A 25768-nucleotide genomic window follows, 5' to 3' on the forward strand; every position below is an offset into this window, starting at 1 on the left:
CCGTGTGTGCTCTCTAGACCCTCATATTTGTGCATCTTAAAACTATTTTTTATTTTATAGGTATTACTACGATGAACAGCTCTGTTTCGTTGCTTATTTGTGAAAGCACATCCGAGGGGCCCAGGGTGAGCCCCGCTCGAGCCGTTGCTATGTGCTGCTGATCTTGGTGACACTTTCTAAATAGGACATCGGCTGACTTGAAAGGAAACCTGTAAAACAAAGGGAACTCGAAGACCAGAAGGTTCTAACACTGTAGGAGCATTCCAGAACGAGGGTTTGACAACCAGAAGGCGCAGGTGCAGCGCATTAACGTTTTAAAAGAACTCGTTTATTCTACTTCGTTTCCTTTGATACTCCAGACGATTCTGGGGGAGTAGGACAGTTACAACCATCGCTAACTTGGCCAAAACCAATTGTGCTGGCGTGCCAGCCCATGCTGGGGAGGACCCTTGACCCAATTTAGCTTATAGCTACAGCTAAAGTAGAAAATTCTCACGGGCCTCAGCATTCCTAATCTTACTAACAGAGGCAAGATGCGTTCCTTGTGCGTCAACCCTGCAGATATTGCAGGAAGGTGGGTTATTATCTTAGAACAGTGTATGCTTGTGTGCTTTTGCAAAGATATTGTACAAACGTGCTGAAGTAACTGTAACCTTGTGGTCCTCGTCTATTTATGCCTCTCTGCCCCCGGGCTCATCACTGTTCGTTGCTTCCCCACGCAGTGGACAGACCACCGGCTGGTGAATAAAAGCTCCCCAAGTTCCTAATCAATCGGACTCTGGTTCCGTTCCTTATGGGTCAGCCATAACACCAACCAGTCATGATATAAATTAATCTGTTATACACGGAGGCCTGTGAGTCCACAAGCCCTCTTCTTGACCCACGGCTTTCAGTGAGATAGAGTTGTATACATACACACTAGTCAATACTAACTCTTTTTAATGAATGTTGCTGAAGTGTTGTTCTCATGCTTGTGCTTAAGTTTGATATTACAAAAAAAAAATGGTTAACAGGAGCTATTTCTGACTTGAACCAGATAATGGTCATTCTATCGTTAAAAGTCAGGTGGCTTTCATCCCGTACTCACAAGAGTGCTCCAGGAGCTAATGAGTTCACACAAAATCTCAGGGATCCTTTTCACCTGTAATATAATAACAATAATTGTATCACACCTTCTCAGCTTGTGGTGAATAAAAATTGCAGCACTCAAGAAAAGGAAAATATGACAAATAGGCCTAAACGATCATAGAAAGAGGGTATATGTTCCCAGTTACTTTCTTCACTTTTTGAGTGGAACATTCCTTTGGGCTTATTCTTTCATTCTGCCTCAACAACACAAAATGGTGTCCTTTCCCAGCCGAAGACTATACGGCTGGTCCTGGGTGTCCATGGGTTTTGCATTCATGGATTCAGACAACCATTGATCCAAGACGTTTGGAGGGGAAAAAAATACCAGAAAATTTCACAAAGCAGAACTTGAACTGGCCATGCACTAAGCACCACACTGTATCCACACGAATGGAGTGATGGATAGGGAAATCCTGCTGTAGCCTCTATGCAAATACTGTACAAGGCACCCACGCAACCTCGAAGTTTGGCATCTCAGAGGGTCCTAGAACCAAGTCCCCTGCAGACACCGAGGGACAACTGTATTCTTCAGCACTGAAAATACTCCTTCTAGAAATCGACCATTTCTTTTATTTGTGTGAGAGGCATTTCATACAGTCCTTGACAGTTGTGCCATGACAACAGATGTGTTGCCGTCCATGTCACCCCATGCATGCCCAACCTGCAGTGTCTCTCTCTTGTTTTAGACTGTGGTCTGCCGCAGGCTCAGAAAGCACAGCGGTATTTCTGTAATTCATGTTTATTTTTAGTTATATGACTCTCATCCGAAATCACAAATCTATCCTAACGCAGTTTAGACTCGTGTTCTGACGGAAGTGTTCATGCCAGGAGAGTTCCAGTGAGCAGGCTTTGAAAAGTAACAGAAGGAACTGTTCCCGGGGAGGCATGGTGATGGTGGGTGTGCTCCTCCGGACCCCTCTTGTGCAGTTAAAGGAGTTCTTCTCGCTGTTTCATCCATGACTCCAAACAATGTCCGGTGCTGGTCTCTTCAATGATAGCGATGACAAAATGAGTCTGATAAATAAATCACAGCCCGTAAAGCAAGATGAGAGCATATTTGAAACAAAGTGTGTGTGAAGAGGGAGGACATCAAACTCAAAACCATGCCCAGCGGGTTCCAAGCACTTTCTGTAACATAAGAAGTAAGTATTATTGCTATTCACATTTTAGAGCTAGAGCGGAGCTTTAACAACTGAGTAAATAAAGAGCAGAGCCAAGACGTGAATCCAAGTCTGTTTAAATCCCAAAACCATTGATCTCTTGGGGATTACGTCCTGTAGTGTACATGCTGGATGACAGTGCCATCTGCTCTCAGTGATAGATGGCACTAACGCTCCCACAGTTTCATGTGCCCTTTGCCACGTCACTTCAATGGGCCCTCTCACTATAAGCAGACTGACCCCTATAGCCTAAGTCTGGTCTCAGCCATGTGACTTGCTTTGGCCAGTGAGACATTAATAGATGTAATGCAAATAGGAGTCTCTGCCACTATCATGGGAGTGACTCACTGGTCCAGGGCAGGATGGCAAAAGCACGAATATCCACCCAGCCCGGATCACCTGGATACAGCAATTTGCAGACACAGGAGTAAATGTAGCCAAGACCAGCAGGGCCATCCAGTCGCACCTAGCCTAATTCAACCACCCTCAGCCAATCTACGGACCGGTTGTTTTAAATCACTGAGCTTCGGGGTGATTTGTTACACACAGTTTTGTGGCAGCAGTTGACTCATCTATCCTCCATATCCTACCGCAACATGGTACAGGAATTGGGTCATGCTTTTCCTTTTAGTTCTGTAGGTTGCAATTCCTACAGATGATTGAGTATTGCTGCTATGCACAATTGAAGAAAAAACTTTCAATCAAACAATTCACTCTAGAACTGTTCTCTAAAAGTTCTTGAAATATTGAAATAGCCACACTACATACACAGGTAGGCAACTGTGAAAAAGTACACCCTAAGATCACCAGCTCTTGGCCTTCCCAGAATGTAATGCCATTCCGGGGACAAAGGTGATGTGCTCTTAAGAGATGTTGATAAGCAGTGACTCTGAACGTAAGGGAGTACATAAAAATGTCAGTCTATGAAAATCACTCTTTAAAATAACTGAAAGAGAAAGTTTGAGTCATTTTCATTTTTTATTCCTATAGTTTCTCTTCCCCAGAAGACCTCACTTAATTCTCATTTATGTGAAAGAGAAAATGACCAGGCCAAAATGAAAAGATCAGTTATAAATACATCTTCCCATTTCTCTTACTACTGTCCTTGTACTCCCACTCGGTGTGCTTCTATTCTGCATATTCTTTCCTGCCTGCAGACCACTTTTTAGGCTAAGACATTTTGGCCACATGGCAAGCTTTCACCCACGCGCTGAGACTCAGTTCCAATTTTCACTCTGTAATAGAGTTCCATAAACTCTTCTCTCTTTCTATCCTAATGACTTCCACTACCCAAAAATAATTCAGCAGATCTCCCCTGCCAATTTATTTGCGCTTCTTTTTAATAGCCTCTTAACACTTTCCAGTTGGGTCTTGAGGTAATTTTGTGATTTTGACCCATCTGCTACCATAAATTGGACTGCCTCCAGGAGCCAGAGGGTAATGATGAGTAAACAGGGCTGACAAACGGCTGTGGGTGGTAAAGATTCTGCCAAATAGAAAGGGCCTAACCCATCGGACAGGGAAGAGCTACGCAGTACTTGGGTCCACCTAACGTCTTGTTAATAAGAGGATATAGACCCAGAGGTGACAAATGCAATCAGGTCTTAATTTTACATAAAAATCAGACTCCAGATTTTTATGTAAAATTTCTCAGCTCTATGTGAAAATCCCCACTTTAAAATGTTATTGTAGAGATTTCATTATTGTTCTGAGTCATACACCCATGAGAAAGGGCTTGGCTATGTGATTTGCTTCACTGAGTGAGTGGACGGTTGTAGTCCACACGTATCCAGAGCTTTTGACATGTCACTGTGACCTCTGATCCTGTAAAGCCAGTATCCACTGCCACCAGCACAGTCACCTGGCCCATGCAGGTTCGCATTAGATTTGGACAGTCGGTAATGAAACAACAGAGCCAAAAACTGGTGAGCCATTACCTTTAATCCTAGCTTGCACCCAGCTGGGCAAGTAAAAACACACACTAGGCTCCAAAACCCACTCATTCAGTGCTCACCAAACTACTGACTTATCCGAGTTTCCTAGAATCAAAAGTTTCTACCTCACCAGCCTTATTCACCTCTGTTCCCCATCTCCTTCTCTCTGCACAAACTGGCTTCTCCTTCAGCATTCTGCCATCTTGGCTGCTTCTCCTCTCCTCCACGTGGCCTTACTCTGCTCTCCTCTCTCATGGGCTCCTCCTAGAACATAATCACTCTTCTCCCCAACAATGTGATCTCTCTTCCTTTTAAAACCTTTTGGCGCGAAAGCCCTTTCCCAACACATATTAACATAATCACACCCATCCCAAGCAGTCACCTGGGTGACAGGCTTTCATGTGGGCAGCACCATCTTTAACAAAGTGAGCATAATATATTTTATCTGCCCAACAATCCACTCCTATGCTCACTTTACTACCCACAATCTACACCACCGGCATTCTTGTGCAAGGTAATTAGGCACACTACACAAATTACAACAACATGACAAATCATACAATTTCAACAATTACAAAACATTTCACCAATCTCTGAGCACTTTGCCAAAAAGTGCAAAATGTCCTTGGCTTTTTTTCCAGCTGTTTGAAAGGCTTCCCGGGGCAGGGGAAGGGCCTCCAGCAAAGCCGTCCCCCACCCCCATCAGGGTATTTAACATTGTCCAAAATCCATAAGTCTATCCCACAAAGGAGCCAGTGCCCACTCTAGTCATAGTCCAGGAATCAGTCCATGCACATGGGACCTCAGCCATCCCCTCATCCCTGCCGTCCTGGCAGCCTTACACTGTCCCAAAAAGGAGCACATGGCAATGGCAGTCAGCATTTCCATCTCTGCTCCAGAGAGCATGATGGCATTCACCCCTATGTCCCAAGATCACAGACCTACCAGGGGCATAGTAAGAACTCCTTGCTGCTGGGCTCTGATCTTCTGGAGACTGCGGATCGCAACTCCAGCCTGATTCTCCTCATCCCCCAAAGAGTAACTGGAAACATCAGCTCTCGCCACCAGGCTTGAGCCCCGGGCCGCTGCTGCCTTCTGCTTTGCAGATCTTGCAGCCCCCGCTCTGGCCTCAGCCCCAGCATTCTCCCGCTGCTGGCTCTCCACAACATCGAGGGCAATCTCCAACTCATAAACTCCTTCTCCAGCAACTGCTCCATTTCCAGGCGAATCTCACAAACTTGGCTGGCCTCCTCCAGTGCTTGCTCCAGCTCCAGGGTCAGCATCTCTTTCTCCCACATTTGCTCCAGCTCCTTCCACTGCTCGGTTTGCAGGTCCTGGGCAGCCTCTTCCACAGAGCTCTTGGTTTCCTCACACATGGCTGTAAAAGTCAGCCAGCCTATGACCCCCAAAAGGACAGCCATGGGGAACCATAACAGCAGCCAGCCCTCTAGGCCAGTGGTCCCCAACGTTTTTTGGGCCACGGACCAGTTTGATGTCAGAAAATATTTTCACGGACTGGCCTTTAGGGGGGTACGGATAAATGTATCACGTGACCGAGACAAGCGTCAAGAGTGAGTCTTAGACGGATGTAACAGAGGGAATCTGATCATTTTTTTCAAAATAAAACATCATTCAGACTTAAATATAAATAAAACAGAAATAATGTAAGTTATTTATTTTTTCTCTGCGGACCAGTACCAAATGGCCCACGGACCGGTACCCGTCTGCAGCCCAGGGGTTGGGGACCACTGCTCTACTCCACCGCTCAAAGGTGGTGGTGGATTCATACTCATCTGTATCAAATCCTGCCAACTACACCAAATGTAAAGCCAGTATCCACCGCCACCATCACAGTCACCTGGCCCATGCAGGTTCGCATTAGATTCGGACAGCTGGTAATGAAACAACGGAGCTAAGAACTGGTGAGCCATCAACTTTAATCCTAGTTTTCACCTGGCGGGCAAGTAAAAACACACACTGGGCTCCAAAACCCACTCATTCAGTGCTCACCAAACTACTGACTTATCCGAGTTTCCTAGAATCAAAAGTTTCTACCTCACCAGCCTTATTCACCTCTGTTCCCCATCTCCTTCTCTCTATACAAACTCTGCACAAACTGGCTTCTCCTTCAGCATTCTGCCATCTTGGCTGCTTCTCCTCTCCTCCACGTGGCCTTACTCTGCTCTCCTCTCTCATGGGCTCCTTACAACATAATCACTCTTCTCCCCCAACAATGTGAGCTCTCTTCCTTTTAAAACCTTTTGGTGTGAAAGCCCTCCCCCAACACATATTAACATAATCACGCCCATCCTATGCAGTCACCTGGGCTACGGGCTTCCACGTAGGCAGCGCCATCTTTAACAAAGTGAGCATAATATATTTTATCTGCCCAACAGATCCCAATATGAGAGACATGGAGCAGGCCCAGCCTGAAACAGCCGTCCCAGTGGAGCTGCAGACCCATCAGCAAGAAAAATAAGTATTTGTTTTTGCATGCCACTGAGATTTCTCGGGTTGTAGTTTACATCATTATCATATCCGAAATCTCAGTAAAACATTTGGACATAAAGTTTAAAAAACATTAGCTCAAACACTCTAGTAACCAAGCGTGGCTCACAGTCCTGCAGATTTCCACCTCCCTTATTGGGAGTTTTTTGAGGGGCATTCATAGTGGGTCTATTTCCATTTAGACTCCCTGTCTCCTATCATTTCAACACCTCATATCATCTATCACTGAGCTTAAAAAAAAACAAAAACAAAAACTTTGTACTTGATAATAATCTGCCACTCTGTGTCAAACCTTTTCTTATTAAAAATAGAAACTTCTTGTCTAGAGTCAGATTTGGGGGAGATTAATCTATGAAAGTTGCTGAGTCACTATGAAAATAAACTAGCTCACATTTCCACACACCATTTCCCCTACATAAACACTACAATATAGGTAGCACCCTTGAAGGGGAATTTGAAAACACCCCTCCCAGCATTGACTTTATTTCGCAACAAGTTGACATTCAGAGTTAAATGCAATCTTAACTCTGAATAGTTAAAGATGTTGTGCACAGACAAGCTGAGTTCTCTCAACATAGTTTTTGTTTGGCTGTCCTGGATGGTACAGAGACTCAAAAATGTCTGGAACAGGCTTTTCCAAAACACTTTTTGGCAACACCCTAATCCTCAGGCCAAAAACAACTCACCATAATAATCTGCATTCCAGCCCAGAGGGAGGAGAAAGAAAAGAGAGGTCAGTCTCTCCTTCTAAAGGCATCTTTGCTCACATCCTATTGGCCAGATCATTGTCACATGATTCTTTGCTGCTAAAGAAGTCTTGTAAATGTAGTCTTTTTCTTTTTGTCTTAATAAATTGTTTACTGTTGGTATTGATCCTGTTATACTGACAATACAGAAACATGAAATAAAAAAAATGAGAATAGACCTCACATAAACCATGAGTAAGTTTCCTATATAATTTACATGTAGAATTTTTTTATTTTTTTATAAATAAATTTTTATTAATTTTAGTGGGATGACATCAATAAATCAGGGTACATACATTCAAAGAAAACATGTCCAGGTTATCTTGTCATTCAATTATGTTGCATACCCATCACCCAAAGTCAGATTGTCCTCCGTTACCTTCTATCTAGTTTTCTTTGTGCCCCTCCCCCTCTCCCTTCTTCCACCACACTCTTGTCCATGTCTCTTAGTCTCATTTTTATGTCCCACCAATGTATGGAATCATGCAGTTCTTGGTTTTTTCTGATTTACTTATTTCACTCCGTATAATGTTATTAAGATCCCACCATTTTGTTGTAAATGATCCGATGTCATCATTTCTTATGGCTGAGTAGTATACCATAGTCTATATGTGCCACATCTTCTTTATCCAGTCCTCTATTTTTTTTTACAGTGATTAAAGCCTTTAAGTAAACTCTTAGCCAATACAGCAAAAATCCATAAAAGAGTAGTGTCCTTAACATGTTCACCAAGTCCAAGTTGGCACCAACACCATGCCAAATCCCTGAAAAATGCAACCCAACCCCAGTTCAGTCCATTAGGAGCTGTCACAAGGAGCAGGAGTCCAGGAAAAGTCCACCTCCAGGAAAAGTCCGCATGGCACTGGAATTGTTGTCACAATTCTATACTTTGCAGCTCATGTCCAAGTCCCAATGACCGCTGCTTCTAGCTGGTAATGATTCAGGTAGACTTGAAAAGCCATCTGCAGCATGTGTGGAGATGGAACTTCTGTTCTCCTCTGTCTGGAGAGATGAGACCAGGTTGCTTTTCCCTGGAGCTCTGCGACTATAGCATGGTAAAGAGAACCTTGGGATACACTAAGCTGGGTGGCAAAGGTAAATTCATAATAGAAGTTGGCAAAAGGGGGAAAGAGAGCTCTAAATTAGGAGTAGGTCCCAGCCTGAAATATGAGTGGGGCATTGAGGTAGGAGGAATAAAGGAAACACTATATATTAAACAAAGCAGCAGAAAATAGAGGAAATGTAGTCTTTATTAGCTGTCCAGCTAAAGCTTCAATGACTATAGAAGAAAATATATGTATTGAGGAGACAACTAAGTCTCTGTAATATACAGATAAAGAAGGAACATTTTGACAATATTTTAAACATTGTTTCTACTTTGTTCAGTGCATGTGAATTTATAAGAAAATCTGTTTGTATGTATGCTTCTTTAATAAAAACCACCTTTTCCTCTTACTTCCACTATGTACACATTAAAAAAAATTTAAATAAATTTAAAACAGGGCTATAAATGATTGACTTCCCAAAATGGCCAGAGAATTTGATCTAGCCTCCTCCTTGCTCACCACAGGATTGAATGAAGTGTGGGTACACTGAAATAAAAGGGGTGAATTTCACAAAGGATACTCAGGCAGGTGGTCTGTATTTTATAGTAGTAGTTAGTGGTATCTATTTATTGATGGACAACATGCCAAGGCACTTTGCTAGGCATAGGGGATACAAATGGATAGCAGAGCACACGTGGTCTTTGTCTGCATGGAGAGAAGATAGACAGCAATCACATAATCACAGAGAGGTGTGATTACAAACAGATGCATGTGCAGGCAGAGCTGATTCAGAGTATGGGCGATGGGGACATGAAATCAAACAAGCCCTTGGAGAACACCAAAAGCTTCTCCTCTCACACTCACCTCTAGCTCTTTCTGTGTACTTCCTGTTGTGAGGGGAAACCTAAGGGATTGCTTAAGAATATGCCACCAAGTAATATAGTTGATCAGCTTCCAGGCAGCACAGTTATGCCTTTGAAGAGAATTCTATTGCTATATCAATTAATTTTTGCTCTAGTCTAGTTTTCTACCCCCTCCCCCCAAAAAGCTGAGTAGTTTGTATGAATAACAATAATAGCTTAGGGATGTGTTTGTCCCAAGCCATACTCTCTGCTTCTCTCATGGAGGTCCTGTTGAGCTGCCAAAATGATAATCAACCTCATTAAAAGCATCTCAACAGTCAGTGCTCAGCAGAAATTGAAGAGGATGCTGGGAAAATGCTATTGCTGTTCCAAGATGCTGGTCTCATTTAAAAGGAACAGGTTTTCCCTGACAGGGGAATAAGGTCCAAAATAAAGTAATGTCTCGTGATTATATTTTATCCGGAATGTTTTAAAGATGTATGGTTTTTATTGTTAGAAATTTTTATGGTGCATACTAAATACATTTTTATTTTATTTGACTGTCCTATGGCTATTGCTTGTACAAACCCTACCCAGCAGCCCCTGCCTCCTGAGCAAGTAGCCCTCTTTCTGCACGGCTGCCTCCTCCATGACACTCACTCTGCTCTCATCTCTGCCTTCCAGCCCCACACGTGCCCTGATCCGGTTCTGCAAAATAACAACATTTTTAAACACTCAACAATTTCATTTTCTAACACACACTGAGCAACTGCTGCTTCAATAAGAAAAACAGGAAAGGGGATTATTCCTGAAGGCAGGAGACAGGAGCAAAGTGCCCTGTCTGCGGAAGCCTTGGGCTCCTCAATGCTAAAATGTATTTTACAAGCAGCTTCCCTCCTTCTCTCCACGGGCTTGAATGAGGTGAGCGCGCACTTGAAAGGAAGGTGACAGTATACGCTATGTAAGCCCAGGGCATAAGAGTCAGTGTGCCCCGAATACACTGGCTTAGGAGGCCTTCACGACTGAAAAATCGTGCTGTCTTCATGACTTCACCTTTCCCTAAATCTCAGTCTAATCCAGTTTATCATGAAACCCAAATTGTTCTTTTAGACTGAGTCGTATGTCTCCAGAAGTTGCCCTGAAAAGACACAGATCCACAGCATTGGTAACAACTAAATCCTGAGGGCAGGCACAGAGAGCAGTTTATCAGATTACCTCATTTCAGTCAAGCCAAATGGATGAGTTAGTCACCTTAGAGAATGGGATACAACATGAGTAGATTTGGACTGAACAGAGAGAGTTCAAGTTTGCCTGAACTACATATATGCTTGAGTAGGATGCCAGGAGAATAGAAATTAGGAAGAGGGAATAGGAAATGAAGTACTCTAGAGCAGGGTTTTTTAGCCGCCAGTCTACGGACCGGTGCCAGTCTGCCAGGAATTTTGTGCCACTCCACGAAAGGTTTAACCATCCTTATGTATGAAGGTTATGGACTACCTCCCACTGCAGAAATCCTGTTTGGGGCTGCAGGTGGGCACCTGTCCCTACCATGCCCAGGAGGAGGGCCAGGACCCAGAACTGCCCTGCTGTGAGACCCAGCAACCAAGGCACCAGTAGGCCCGCCCAGTCTCTGTACCCATCTGTACTCAGATGGCACAGCAGCTAAAGAGAGAGCACCTACATCAGGGGTCCCCAAACTTTTTACACAGGGGGCCAGTTCACTGTCCTTCAGACCGTTGGAGGGCCAGACTATAAAAAAAGCTATGAACAAATCCCTATGCACACTGCACATATCTTATTTTAAAGTAAAAAAAAAAACAAAAAAAAAAAAACGGAAACAAATACAATATTTAAAATAAAGAACAAGGCCCTGGCCGGTTGGCTCAGTGGTAGAGTGTCGGCCTGGTGTGCAGGAGTCCTGGGTTCGATTCCCGGCCAGGGCACACAGGAGAGGCGCCCATCTGCTTCTCCACCCCTCCCCCTCTCCTTTCTCTCTGTCTCTTTCTTCCCCTCCCACAGCCAAGGCTCCATTGGAGCAAAGTTGGCCCGAGCTCTGAGGATGGCTTTATGGCCTCTGCCTCAGGTGCTAGAATGGCTCTGGTTGCAGCAGAGCAACGCCCCAGATGGGCAGAGCATCGCCCCCTGGTGGGCGTGCTAGGTGGATCCTGGTCGGGCACATGCGAGCGTCTGTCTGACTGTCTCCCTGTTTCCAACTTCAGAAAAATACAAAAAAATAAAAAATAAAAAACAAGTAAATTTAAATCAACAAACTGACCAGTATTTCAATGGGAACTATGCTCCTCTCACTGACCACCAATGAAAGAGGTGCCCTTCTGGAAGTGCGGTAGGGGCCGAATAAATGGCCTCAGGGGGCCACATGTGGCCCGCGGCCGTAGTTTGGGGACCCCTGGCCTACATGGTGCTACCATGACAGGCTTTTGTTAAACTTTCCTTTGTTTTAGCTTTCCTTTGGTTTGGGAGGGGTAAGCCTTTCTTCACACTATCCAGTCTCTTTTTCTGGGTCTTCCTGGGGCAATGCTAATGGCTCCCTCTATTCAATCCCTTAACTGGATTGTCTTGGGTTTTGTGCTCTTATCCTATTCAGTCTTTTCCCCAAATTTCCCAGGTTTGTCTCTTTGCCTTTATAATTGGCATTTTGACTCCTACTGTGCATGCCTCATAGTAGGACCTCCCCCTGCTCCATCTTGGCTTCTGCTGCGCATGTGCTTGGTAGGGGCGTTTCCCCCTCACTCTGTTCATCTGCCCACCCAATCCCAGCCCCCCACTAATCTGCGGTAGTAGGCCAGTTGTTCCATGAGGAAATTGAAAAGTTCATCTTTCCTGTCCCCTCAACACTAATCCCTTTGGCAGTGCTATTGCAGCTGCTCCCTGGAATGCCCGAAACTGTAGTTTCCTAGTTAATCCGGCTTAATTAGATGTCTGGCTCCCTTCTCTTTCGTTAATACCTCACTAGCTGCCTACTGTAACAGAGACACTAACAACAACAGCAACAAAACAAAAACTTAAATCTTAGCCCTAAGTAAGAGAAGTTCAATGTCCACGTCAGTATGGAATGTTGGGATCAGTTATTGGCAGTATAAAGGGGCTTTTAAGCACCAGACAGTATTTAGAGGAAAATGAGAAAGATGGTAAGAGACATGGAAACCACATTATTGGGGGAACTATTAAGAGATCACGTAGAAACTTTTTCCTAAAAAAAAGAAAACTCTGCAAAGTGTAAAATGGTTCTAAAAATCTTACCAAATATTTAAAGTGCTATAATATGGAAGTGAGAATAAACTTTTCTGACTACAAAGGACAGATCATAGGCTTTCGAAAACCAAAGAAACTGTCTCATAGACTGGGCTTTCTAACAATTTGAGTTGTGTCAAAATGGAATGGTCTGACTGTGTCTAGAAGTCTTCTAGCAGAGGCCAAGAACTGGAGGGGGTTGGGGAAGGGAGGAGTTCTAGAGTAGGACATAGGTCACTGTATAACCATCTCACATCCCTTTCGATTTTAAGGTTCTCTCATCCACCTCGTAGCTAAGCAGAGAGAGATGCTCCCCAGGCATTCCAAACACATTCTGACAAGCCCAATGATCCTCCTGCCGTGGAGAAAGCTATGTCAGACAACAACACAGTCAGCACAAATGGAGGCAAATAGCCCTCGTGAGAATTGCTAGTTTAATCGCTTACATAAACTGTTTAAATATAGATGTGCATATGGTACTCATTTAATAAATCTTAAAAGTGACACTTCTTGACAGGCAAGGGAAATATTTAAATGCCAACTTCAGAACCACAAATCTAAATATTATAACTTGTGAATGAGATACTTTGCCAATTTATAATGCAAATAAGGTATACATTAAAGACACAAACATATACACATGCTTTTAAAAGTATTCTTACTTGTATATCTTTGTCTTTATACGGCAAGTGTTTATAGCTGAAATTGTACAATATTGCTGTCTTTCAGCTTATTTTCTCTATTTCCTTAATATTGCTTTTTGTTACTACAGTGTTTTATAAATAGGGAAAACAATTATTCTGATAGAGCCCACGTGTTAATCCACAGTAGGTAGTATTAAATTTTGTCATGTTAACTTTAAACTCATGTGTAATATTGTGATATAAAAACCAAAATACATTTGTTATATAAATTTGGTCTCCAGCCAGGGTTCCTAGCTTAAATAGCTTCCAAAACCCTTGGAATTTCCCAAGTGTTGAGAACATATATATATATGGTCTACCGGAAAGTTCTGTTCGTTTCTATCAACAAGTTTCGACACATAAGCACATGTTTATTGGCACATGTGTGCCTCTCTATTTTTATCACTTAATGTATACATACTGACGTAGCAAATTAACTAAAACAAAGTTGATTCACGTTAGTCTTATGTGTGAAGCGATAGTGTACCCATAGCTACTGATAAAGTTCACTTACCTCACTGTAATTTTTACGAATTTCAACAAGGAAGAAATGCTACGGAAGCATGTAGAAATTTATTGAAAGTGTTTGGTGAAGGAATAATACCAACTATCACTTGTTTTTGTCCTTACAAAATTTTTTGAAGGGCAAAAAATTCAAAAATGAAGAAGATATAAAACAAGCACTGGTTCAATTTTTCACATCAAAAGATAAAACTTTTTTTTTTCTTTTTTTATTATTTCTGAAGCTGGAAATAGGGAGAGACAGTCAGACAGACTCCCGCTTGCGCCCGACCGGGATCCACCCGGCATGCCCACCAGGGGCAACGTTCTGCCCACCAGGGGGCGATGCTCTGCCCCTCCGGGGCGTCGCTCCGCTGTGACCAGAGTCACTCCAGCGCCTGGGGCAGAGGCCAAGGAGCCATCCCCAGCGCCCGGGCCATCCTCGCTCCAATGGAGCCTTGGCTGCGGGAGGGGAAGAGAGAGACAGAGAGGAAGGAGGGGGGGTGGAGAAGCAAATGGGCGCTTCTCCTATGTGCCCTGGCTGGGAATTGAACCTGGGTCCCTCGCACGCCAGGCCGACGCTCTACCGCTGAGCCAACCGGCCAGGGCCAATAAAACATTTTTCAAAAATGGGATATACAAATTGCCTTCATGCTGGCAAAAAATCATTAATAATAATAGCAATTATATTATTTAATAAAGTTTATTGATGGTAAGAAAAATTTGTATTTTGTTTTATTCCAAAAACAGACAGAACTTTCCAGTAGACCATATGTGTGTGTGTGTGTGTGTGTGTGTGTGTGTGTGTGTGTGTGTGTTTTGTTATGTTAATGAAGTGGCTTTTGGAAAATTGCTCAGAATAGGGGCTGGTTGCCAAGGGACCTAACCATGTGATGGTGTTGCTGGTTGAAATGGGGCCCTTCCATGGAGTTGCAAGAAAAGCAGTTCAGGGACCCATGTATGGTCAACATCTTGTCTCCTACTGCACATGCCTCAAAGTAGAAGGAACTGCCCCTGAGCCACCGTGGCTTCCATTGGACATGTGCCCAGCAAGGACCCCCCCCCCCCGCCCACCATAATCCCAGTACTAGAGGGCCAGCTGTTCCCCAGGGAGATCCTTCCTCCCTAAATGGAAGATAGAGGAAGTGAGGGCTGTGAGGAGTGTTAACCCCCTTGGCTAGGCAATACTGCTATCCCCTGGATCTGGAGGGTGTGTGAAGCTATAACTTCTGACCTAATTAAGTTTAGCCAGTTGTTTTCCCTTCTTGTTTATTATTACCTAGCTACCTAAACTAATAATTAGAGGGTTAGAACTTTCAATCCCATCCCCTGACCTTCACCTGAGAGAAGGGGAGAAGGGCTGGATATTTGAGTTCAATCATGATGATCAGTGATTTCATTATTCATGGCCTCTGCAATGAAGCCTCTATAAAAAAACCAAAATGGCGGATTCAGAGAGCTTCTGGGCTGGTGACCACATTGAGACGGGCAAGTGCAGTGCCAGCAAGGTCATGACAGCACCTTGCCCTTTGCTCATACTTTGCCCTGTGCATCTCTTCCATCTGGCTCTTCCTGAATGATACCCTTCTATAAAAACTGGTAATCTAGTAAGTAAAATGTTTTTCTGAGTTCTGTAAGCCACTCTAGCAAATTGGACCTGGAGGATTTCATAGAAACCTCCAATCTATAGCTGATCAAGAGCCAGTAAGGGATTTAGCATTTGTTTCATTTCACTAAAAACAAGCACATTCCAAATAACAAAAGTAAACTAGGCAAATTTTATTGACTGTTTAGTTAAGAAATGAGAGGAATTGACAGTATTCTTTACATAGATATGAAATTTCTAAAATCACAATTAAAATCTAGATTAAAAGAGGCATAAGACACATATCAACTAATTGGGTCATATTCAAACCAGTAAACTCTAGACACATAGAATGATACTTAAGGAAATTGAACTGATCAAATACTTAATGATATTAAGAAATTGCTAGGTTTTTTAAGCATAATAATGGTATGCTTATGTTTTCTTTAAGGACTCTTTGAATCTTGAACTTTTAGAGAAACATTCTAAAATATTTGTGAATAAAATTAGATAGTGTCTGGGATTTGCTTCAGAACAGTTCGTGAATGGGGGAAACAAAGGGGACGTAGAGGAGGAAAATGGCTATGACTCGATAATTTTTGAAACTGTTGATAGAAACATATCTGAGCATTTATTATACAATCGTCTCTACTTTTATAAATGCTGATATTTGCCATGTATTACAAAGTAAAATCAAATTTAGACATTTCTCTTCTCTCCCAGACTTTCTTCAACCACCAGTCATCAAAATTTCCCGTTTCACTGCATTTTCTCTCAAACCCCTGTGTTTTCTCCAGCAATTCAACCCTCACCTCACACTTAAACTCCTCAGAGAACAAAAGACTTGAAGCTAACCCCACCTAGTTTTTAAAGGACACGTTAAAGATTATTGACATACTTAAAGTTTATCCCTTGAGATCTTGCTTCCCATGACAAAACATCTGTTTAATCATTTAACCAAATCACAGTTCTCCCTGTAAATTATTACCCTAGAATTTTGAATACAAAGCAAATGTATTCTCATAAATTTTATAAACTCAACAGCATCAAAATTTGTATGTATAACTATATTTACGTGTGTGATCTGGAGGCACAAAAGCTTAAGTGAGAGTTGGAAACTAAGTTTTGAGAGCTCGTTAGATAAAATAATAAACAAGTCAAAATGGAGTAAACCTAACAAATTAGGACAGTGATATGAGGTATAGTCTTCATTTGAATAGATCTTTTATACCCTAAACTAAATTTATAATCTTGCCCTTACTTCTGTTCACTATTGAGGATTCATATAAATCAGCGGTTCTCAACCTGTGGGTAGCGACCCCGGCTGGGGTCAAACGACCAAAACACAGGGGTCGGGACCCACAGGTTGAGGACCGCTGATATAAAGCCAAATGACAAAAAAACACAGAAGGAAAATGTGATCAAACATAGAGACTAAATGGCCGTTTTAGCTGGCTCCCACAGATCTCTTATATTATTTAGGCTTATGGCAATCTATATACCCTTAAACATTTGTAACATGATAGTATATTGTTCTGGCAGACACCCTGGACTGTCTACCCAAAGAGGCTCATAACCCCTTTCTTCCTTTCCTTTCTCAATTGAGAGGCATGGATACTAACATATATGATTTCCCAGACTCCACTGCAGTAAAGAGTGGCCATGTGATCAAATTCTTACCAATGAAATGTGAATGAAATTCACTGTGGATGTTTTCTCTTCCCAAATTAAGAATGCTAATATCTCACACGGAGAAAGCTTCATATTTTTCTGCCTTCTTCCCTCCTGGAATACAAATGGGAGGTCTCTGGGATCATATAGCAATCTTCCTGCAGCTAAGAGGTCAAAAATAGTAAAGCAGAAAAAGAGAAAGAGCCTAGATCTATAATAGCATTGCTGAACAGCTGTTTTAGCTCTGGCTACCTGTCTCCTGATGGAATTTTATATAAGAACAATAATACACTGTATGTTTCAACCACCATTAAAAGTGTTTTCTGGGTTTTTGGTGTGGGGTTTTATTTTGTGTGTGTGATTGGTTGTTTTGTTTTTATTTTACAAGGAAACATATTTCTAACTTATATACTAGTGTTCCTGGGAGTAAACTAGGTGGCAGAAGTTCACAAGACAGAAACACATAAATGTATATAACAATGTTGGCAGGCTTGTGCTCCTGGTAAAGATAAAACAACTGGGATTGGATTTACCTTTCCATATGAAATAACGAAAACAAGAGGCATAACATTAAAAAAAATGACAGTTTTCAGAAACTGAACACGAGGTAGTTCAGAACATTGATCTCTGAGAGTGGAGAAAAATATGAGGTTAGCCCTAATGATTGCCCAACCTTACTTGAGAGAAAGTCTCCAAGCCCCTAAACTGAGTAGAGGAAACCCAGAGGAGGTTGGAGGTCTTAATACCGCAATATACCCCATGCTGCTGCAACGATGTGTCTGCTTAATCTGAATTTGGTTAAATTACAAAGACAATGAGAACAAGAGCAACACAAACCAAACAACAGATAACTACAACTTTCTGATAGCTCAGTGCAACTTATCTCCCTTGCATTACTCAATCTACACATCTAACCACTTCACTGAAGATGGAACTGAGGCTTAGATGGAGTAATAAACATCTCTAATATTTTTTTACAACTTCTTAATTAGTTTTATTTATTTTTTAATTATTTAATTTAATTACTGTGTTTAAATAGATTCTAGGATCACCCCGAATGCATCCTCCCTCCCCCATATTCCCTTCAACATCTCCCTTGTCCCCTCCCCATAGCACCCTCCCCCCTTCCCTTCAGGTTTATCCCATCCTACCATCCCCTTTCCCTCTGTCCTCTTTTCCTCTGGTCCCTTTGATCCCTCCTCTGTCTCAATTTCGTTCCTCAGTTCTCATTGTTCCTTGGATTCCTCAAATGAGTGAGATCACAGATGACTAATGGACAGATAAAAAAATATTCAACATCACTAATCATTAGAGAAATGCAAATTAAAACCACAATGAGATACCACCTCACACCAGTCAGAATAGCGCTCATTAACAAAACAACACAGAATAAGTGCTGGTGAGGATGTGGAGAAAAGGGAACCCTCCTGCACTGCTGGTGGGAATGCACAGGGGTGTGGCCACTGTGGAAAACAGTATGGAGATTCCTCAAAAAATTAAAAATGGAACTGCCTTTTGATCCAGCTATCCCACTTTTAGGAATATACCACAAGAACACCATAGCACTGTTCCAAAAGGAGAAATGCACCCCCATGTTTATGGCAGCATTGTTCACAATAGCGAAGATCAGGAAACAGCCCAAGTGTCCGTCAGTGGACGAGTAGATTAAAAAGCTGTGGTACATACATACAATGGAATACTATGGGGCTATGAAAAAGAAGGAAATATTACCTTTTGCAACAATATGGAAGGACCTGGAAACTATTATGTTGAGTGAAATAAGCCAGGCAGAGAAAGAAAAATATCACCTCTAATCTTTTTTAATGGATAGGTCTTTCTGCTTTAGTAAGCACCAAATGCTGAGATGGGCTCCAGATCCACCTTCTTGAGTTCCTGTGCTCATCTGTACGCCCTAGGAGCAGATGAAGAATTATGTATACTAACACTAGGACCAACCACAAATATTACGGCTTTTTTTGAATTCTTGACCCAGATTATGCTTTTGTGATGGGCCTTTTTTCTGGCAAAATTCATACTCGTATTTCAATGATACTGGTAATGAGAAATTTTATTAATTGAAGTTTTATCTAATATTTTACCATGATTTCTTGACATGTGTTTTTTTGTGTGTATGTTTTGTTTTGTTTTGTTTTACAGGGACAGAGAGAAAGTCAGAGAGAGGGATAGATAGGGACAGACAGACAGGAACAGACAGAGATGAGAAACATCAATCATCAGTTTTTTGTTGTGACAGCTTAGATGTTCATTGATTGCTCTCTCACATGTGCCTTGACCGCGGGCCTTCAGCAGACCGAGTAACCCCTTGCTCGAGCCAGCGACCTTGGGTCCAAGCTGGTGAGCTTTGCTCAAGCCAGATGAGCCCATGCTCAAACTGGCAACCTCAGGGTCTCGAATTTGGATTTACCTTTGGGTCCTCCGCATCCCAGTCCAACGCTCTATCCACTGCGCCACCGCCTGGTCAGGCATTGACTTATGTGTTTTTGAAGTTTCACTTGATAAGTTGTTTTTATAAAAGTCACTGAATATTTATTAGATTCTAAAAGTCTCCAAGTGTACCAGGAAAATATCCACATCTTTATGGCATATCTAGAGACCACTGAAACTACCAAAATAATGAATTTTAAATGTGTTTTTCATCTTATAAAAGGAATCAAAAGACAATAGAGATGTTTGTTTCTCTAAAAAAAAAGAAAAAAAAATATATATATAAGATCTTTTTCTTTGTAAACATAAGATAATCACCCAGAGGTAATAAAATTATCTTTTAATCCTTAAAAATATAATGTTAATTATATTTCTTTTAATATTTATTTACTTAGGAAGTTACAGGACACAAGTAGTTTATTATAAAATGCTGAGACATTAAAAATATCTTACTTTGAATTATCCAGCAACCATTAAAGCTAAATTCCTCAGTCAAAAATATGATGTTTCATTTCACACTAATATGACTTGATGGTTAAAACCTAGTCCCTTTAAGAGCTCTGGCCAAACTTAATAGATCCAGAAAGCAGACAGCCCAGTCCTGTGACGCCAGGCCACCAGCTGAGGTCTCCTGAGGTAAAGGGCTTCCTCACTATCCCAAACTATAAAGTCAGGCCATTCTTCTCCTGACACCTGTTGGTAATGAACCTACAAATGGCTACTTACTCATCTGTAGGGCTTGAATTATCAATTACTGAGAGTGAAATCATATAAATCCATCTGCAAATTCCCTTCTCTGGATTAAATTCTTGAGCATCTCCTGAAGGGATGACTTTAAAACCATTTCTCAGTTTTATTTTACTGTTATTATTTTTTAATTTACTGGCCATTTAAAAATTTTAAAATGTAGTGTGCTCAGCCCTGGCCAGATGGCTTGGTTGGTTAGAGCTCCGTCCCAAAATGCAGGGGTTGCCAGTTCAATCCCCGTTCAGGGCACATACAGGAACAGATCGATGTTCAGGTCTCACTTTCTCACTCCCCTCTGCTCTCTCTCTAAAATTAAAAAATTTAAAAAAAAAAAAAGGAAGAAAGAAAGAAAATTAAAATGCAGCATGCTTAATAATATACAGGAAAGTAACTGCTGTTTACACATGTTTTAGATTAGCAATTCATGGCTAATATCCCTGGGGCTTATTAATCAGAAAACATTAATGAGGCTTAGCCATTATTAGGCTTTGAGGTATATTTGCCTATCTTACTTTGCCTTCTATAGTGATGGCTGCCATACATTCAATCCCCAGATGTTTCTCTGACCTCTTCTCCCTCCATCATCCGCTGCTGCTATCAGTGCGAGGAAGAAGGTAGTCTCCATACCAGGGGTTTATGGGGAAGAGTATAGGAAAGTTTCTACCCCCAAAAGGGCCAATATAAAATAATCATTTGTAAGTTTGCTATTAAGGAATTAAAAACAGCATTGCAAATGATTTTGGCACTATCAAGAAAATGAAAACAAAGTTGATTTATGCAGGAAATAATACTCCTTAGGTCCACTATTTTGATTCTCAGATTTTACAATTGGGAACAAAAGCTCAGCCCAGAGAGGTCAACTTTTCCAGAGTAATACATCTAGTTTGAAGCAGAACTTAGATGCAATTCCAGTTTCTGAACTCCAAGTTCCATGTTGGTTTTTCTCTTTCCTTTTATTTCCTAAATAAATCTTGTCCTGGAAAAAAGAAAAAGGTGTTTTGAATATATATTTCATCATAATAACTGATGAAATATATTTCAATATATAGCCGAAAACCATATATTTACACTAGAAACAATAACTGTCTAACTCTTGGAAAATAGAAAGTCAATCATCACCTAACTTTTCCAATCTCAATGACAAAGTAATTCATTATGTGCAGTCGCAAAATTTTTGCCACCAATTACCAAAGGAGAAAGAAATTGATTAAAACAATACCTAAATGGCTAGCTTTCCTTTCATTGATCCTATGGCATATTGTTCTTTAAGATTTTTTAAGTGCATATACTTCCCAAGGTTTTTATTTCCCTATAGGACATTAGGAGTTTTAGGCTGTCTCCCATCACCTCAACACCTCTTTGACCCACCAATCTCAGCAACTTCTCCAATGAGTGAGTGAGCCATGTGCTTGGGATGAGCTGCTGCTGTTCTTGCCCAACCCAGTGAACGTACTTCAAGGAAGTGCTCAATTCTCCATTGTCCACTAATGGGTGACTAGGCAAGGATCTCAGCCAGTGCTTCTGGGACTTCAGCAAACCTAAGAATCACCAGCGGTACTCATTAAAAATACAGATTTCTGCCTCTCGTTCTAATTGACCAGGTTTGAGATGGGCCTGGAAGGGACGTTTTAAGTACGGACACCAGGTGATTCGTGTTACCCAGCACTTCTGGACCCATCAGAAAATAGAGATGCTGACTTTGGAAGCCAAAAACGTTTTTAAACACAAGCCTACTGAGGACCCTGACAATAAATACAATGCAAAATATCTGCCTGTAGAAAGAATGGTGAGTTCAAAGATTTAGTTGGAAGCATTTTACCTTTGCATCTGCAATAAACTTCACTAATGAAGAAAGATAGCCAGGGAAAGCAGCAGCAGCTGAGAACTGTGCTGAGCCCTCCCCTCGGCCCCGCTGCCATCCAGACCTGTAGACTGCCGGGACCCACTTCCCACCCTCTGACATCTGCCGCATTAACATACCATCTGGACACACCTTGGAACTTGTGCTCCTATAGATTGAGGGTTAGGAGGGCGTGGGACCAGACTTAGGTCTATACTAGTAAAATTGAAAGCATTATAGCCAAGAGGTCTAGATTTAAAAAGAAAAAATGATTTGAAAACCAGAAGAGAGAATGGAGTTAAGAGAAAAGGCTGAGGTTGGAGTGAGGCCACATCCATGATGGGGGTGGGGTGGGAGAGCAGGAAGGGAGGGAAAGGAGGCTTTGCCTCGCTGCTGTCAGTTGGACATTCCATTCAACTGCCCCTAGCAGGGATTCCAGTCCACTGGGCATGCCCAGTTTGTGTGACTGACTCTCACCAAGTAGAACAATCAACATCACCACCATACAGCTTTACCAACACCAAGCCAATAAAGTGACCGCTGAAAATTATTCTCAAATTTGTGATCAATGGACCCAAGGTTAGGGAAAGGAGCTCCTTTGGTCTGCAAAAATGATTTGAGTTCCAGTCTCTAATTTCTTTCTTCTCAGGTGCTCTGGTCTCCACCAAAGGGACCCTATTTGGTGAAATGCAGCCATTTTGTTGTTCAGCAGGAGCTCAGAAGCAAGAACATGTCACAGTGGTAGACTGCAGTATCCTCCTCAACAGCCGACCACCACTCGAAGTGCCCGGGTCGTTGTGCCAATCAAGTAAAGGAGAGACTTTCATTTAGAGAACCTCATGTGAACCTTATGTGAGAAACCTACCGACCTGCTTCTTTGAATTTTTAGCCTTACTGTTTCTGATACTTAGGTGCTATCTCTTAGCCTGAAACAGCGAAGCTATGGCTCAGGGCACAGAGGAGCCTGTGGGTGAGCATCACCATCTCCTGAGGAGCTGGGTGCTTTGTGTCTTTGTGACCATATGCATATGGGGGGTGGGAGATGGTTTTTGTCTCTGTGGGAGGTCTATATGACTTAAAGGTTTTATGGAAAGCTATGCTAAAGTAAGGCTGTTTCTCTCTACTCTCCCTTAATTCCAAAATAATAAAATCACACTGATTGCGAGTGACCAATGATAGATGAGGAGCCTAAGGTATGATTGTGCCTCATCCTCTTTAAAAATGAGTAGTCTACCTGAGAATAAAACAATGAAGAAAGTTTGTTTTTGTCAATGTAAGGAAAAGCCAAGCCTGTACTTAAGTTTTATGAGTTTATTTGAGCCAAACTGATGACGTATGCTGGGAAGCAGTATCTCAGATACTCTGGAGAGTAACCGTTTTGCAGCTTATTTTATGCATTTGAGATTAAGGAAGAAACATAAGGAAGAATACAGGAAAGTGGGAGAAAACAAGGCAAGGATTGGATTACAGGATCACTAATAAGATTATGAGCTCTCTTGAAGCTGGTTACGTCTTATTTCAAATTTGTGTTAATCGAGATGCATGAAAACAATAAACAGGCTTTGCTTAAGGCAAAGATAAACCCTTTACTAAAAGGTTATAGACCCACAGTATGACCACCCAGCATGTCCTGCCCATTTAGGATTTTATGATCAGAGGACTCTGTAAGGTTCCTTTCCTTGACCCCACTTCCTCCTCCTTTTTTTTTTTTACCACGCTCTTTAATCTTAAATACTGGAAGGATGTTTTGGAAATATTTTCCCCAGTTTTCAAAGTATGGTCGCCTTTCTGCGTTGCCAAGAAGAACTGTGCGAAGGGACCATCCTGTTTGACATGGAAGCTCATGGAAAATCACCACCTCCAAAAATATCTCTTCTACCAACTTGCCCTGTGGCCGAAAATTGCTCCATTTTTTTTTTTTTACTTCATTATTTTTTCAGTTTCCCAGAGAGCTTTCTTTAAATGCAAATATTCTAGGAGAGTGCAAGTCAACAACTTTTAGATAGTAATCATAAAAAGACAAGGTTCCACGAGCATGAGACCCTAAGAGAGATGTGGCAGGGTGCGGAGGGAAAGGATTGGGGGAGGAGCTAGAAGGTGTGCTGCTGCCGGAGAGCCGCATCGCACCATCACCTGCCCCTGCTCCGGGCAGGTGGGCGGGGCTCAGCTCACTGAACCTGAACGTTGAGGCTTGCTGGGGGTGTGGGGGGCGGTAAGGCGATGCCTACAGGCAGTGCTGGAGGGTCACATGGGAATCGAGCATCTTTTATCTTTCTCTCCACATTTAATTTAGTTTAAAAAAAAATACTTAGCATCAGCTGGTTTTAAGTATGTCAAGTATAGGAAATATGAATAAGACATAGTTCTTGCCAACAAAGAGCTAGCAGTTAAGGTAAAAAGGCGAGAGTGGGTGAGAAAAACGAGGAAGAAAGAAGAGAGAGAAAGCGAGAAAGCAAAATTTCTATTGATTGTAATTAACAGGAGGGCCTTTCAGTACATACTTCTTTTTCCATGCATTTTAGAGACTTTTGGAGATATTAACCTCACTCTTGGCATGCTGAACAAGGACAATAATACCAGCAAGGTAAGGAAAATAGAGAAAATTCTCTTTCCCATTCACTTTTCCTAGTCCGGCTTTTGCAATATTTTACACATGTCCTTCTTTGCCTTGACCTCCTCTTTTCTGTCTTCTTGTGTAGTAATCAATTTTTCAGAAAATGCTCTTACAATAAAAGTCACTACCATGTCTAGACAATTACATTTGGCATTTGAGGAATCAGAATATCCAGTTCTAGAAGTCAGCAAAAGAATGCCCCCTTCCATAACCTTTTGCAGGAAGATATGGAAAGAGAGGATTGGCAGACTCAACCTCGGGGACATGTGGATTACAGCCTCCTCCTGTCTGATTTCAGGGCTCCTCTGAGAATCCCAGAAGATCTCCCCTAGTCATCTGTAATGCTAACTCACAATTAGAGGTTCTTACCTCTGGGGTTTGAAGATTATTCTGGCTTTATTAACCTTTTCTAAAACAACAATAGCTACCCTGAGCTGAACATTTACTCTTTCCAAACAATAGTGCATCATATTATACTCCCTCCTCACAAATTTATAAGGTAGGTATTGTGATTTTTATTTGGCAACTAAGCAAAAGGAGGCACAGAGAAGTTACGTGACTTGACTAAGAATAGCAGGACTATAGTCAAACATAAGCCTGTCCGACTCCAAAGTAATGCTCCTAATGATTATTCAGTGTAGCCTTCCTGGGAACGGTAATGCCTAGTTCTTGACCCAATGGTTCTCAACCCTGACTTCATATTAGACTCTGTAGGCAGAGAGAATTATTTCACATTTTAAACATAGGCACAGTACCTTGAGGTAGCATGCTTGAGGCTGTTGGAGATTTCAGAACACCTGACTCTCATCTTCCAAAGGCCATGGAGACAACTAAGAGATTTAGAGGACCCTTCACATACTGTGTTGGGTCAAGCCATACAATTCCCAGAGGCTGTAGTTCTATCCAACAACAACAAAAAAATCACAACTCTGTTCCCACAAAGGCATGAATGAAGCAAGGGCCTATAAATCTCCCTTAAGAACAAGTTTCATAGCTTAGTAGCCTCTCTGAAAATCAAACTTGTTCCTTGGTACCATAGTCAATTCCTGGTAGTAAGAGCAGCAGT

General features: G+C 41.9%; 1 protein-coding gene across 1 annotated transcript in view; it reads left to right on the forward strand.

Moving 5' to 3' along the window:
• The first annotated feature begins 15242 nt into the window (after positions 1-15242).
• MROH2B (maestro heat like repeat family member 2B) overlaps positions 15243-25768 on the forward strand; it is a 62498-nt gene continuing 51972 nt past the window's right edge. The window contains exons 1-2 of the mRNA XM_066360126.1: positions 15243-15288; positions 24611-24672. Of these exons, the coding sequence (XP_066216223.1) occupies positions 15243-15288; positions 24611-24672 (108 nt within the window). The remainder of the gene's footprint in view (positions 15289-24610; positions 24673-25768) is intronic.

This window comes from Saccopteryx leptura, chromosome 1 (genome assembly GCF_036850995.1).
Source record: "Saccopteryx leptura isolate mSacLep1 chromosome 1, mSacLep1_pri_phased_curated, whole genome shotgun sequence".
Lineage (NCBI taxonomy): Eukaryota > Metazoa > Chordata > Mammalia > Chiroptera > Emballonuridae > Saccopteryx > Saccopteryx leptura.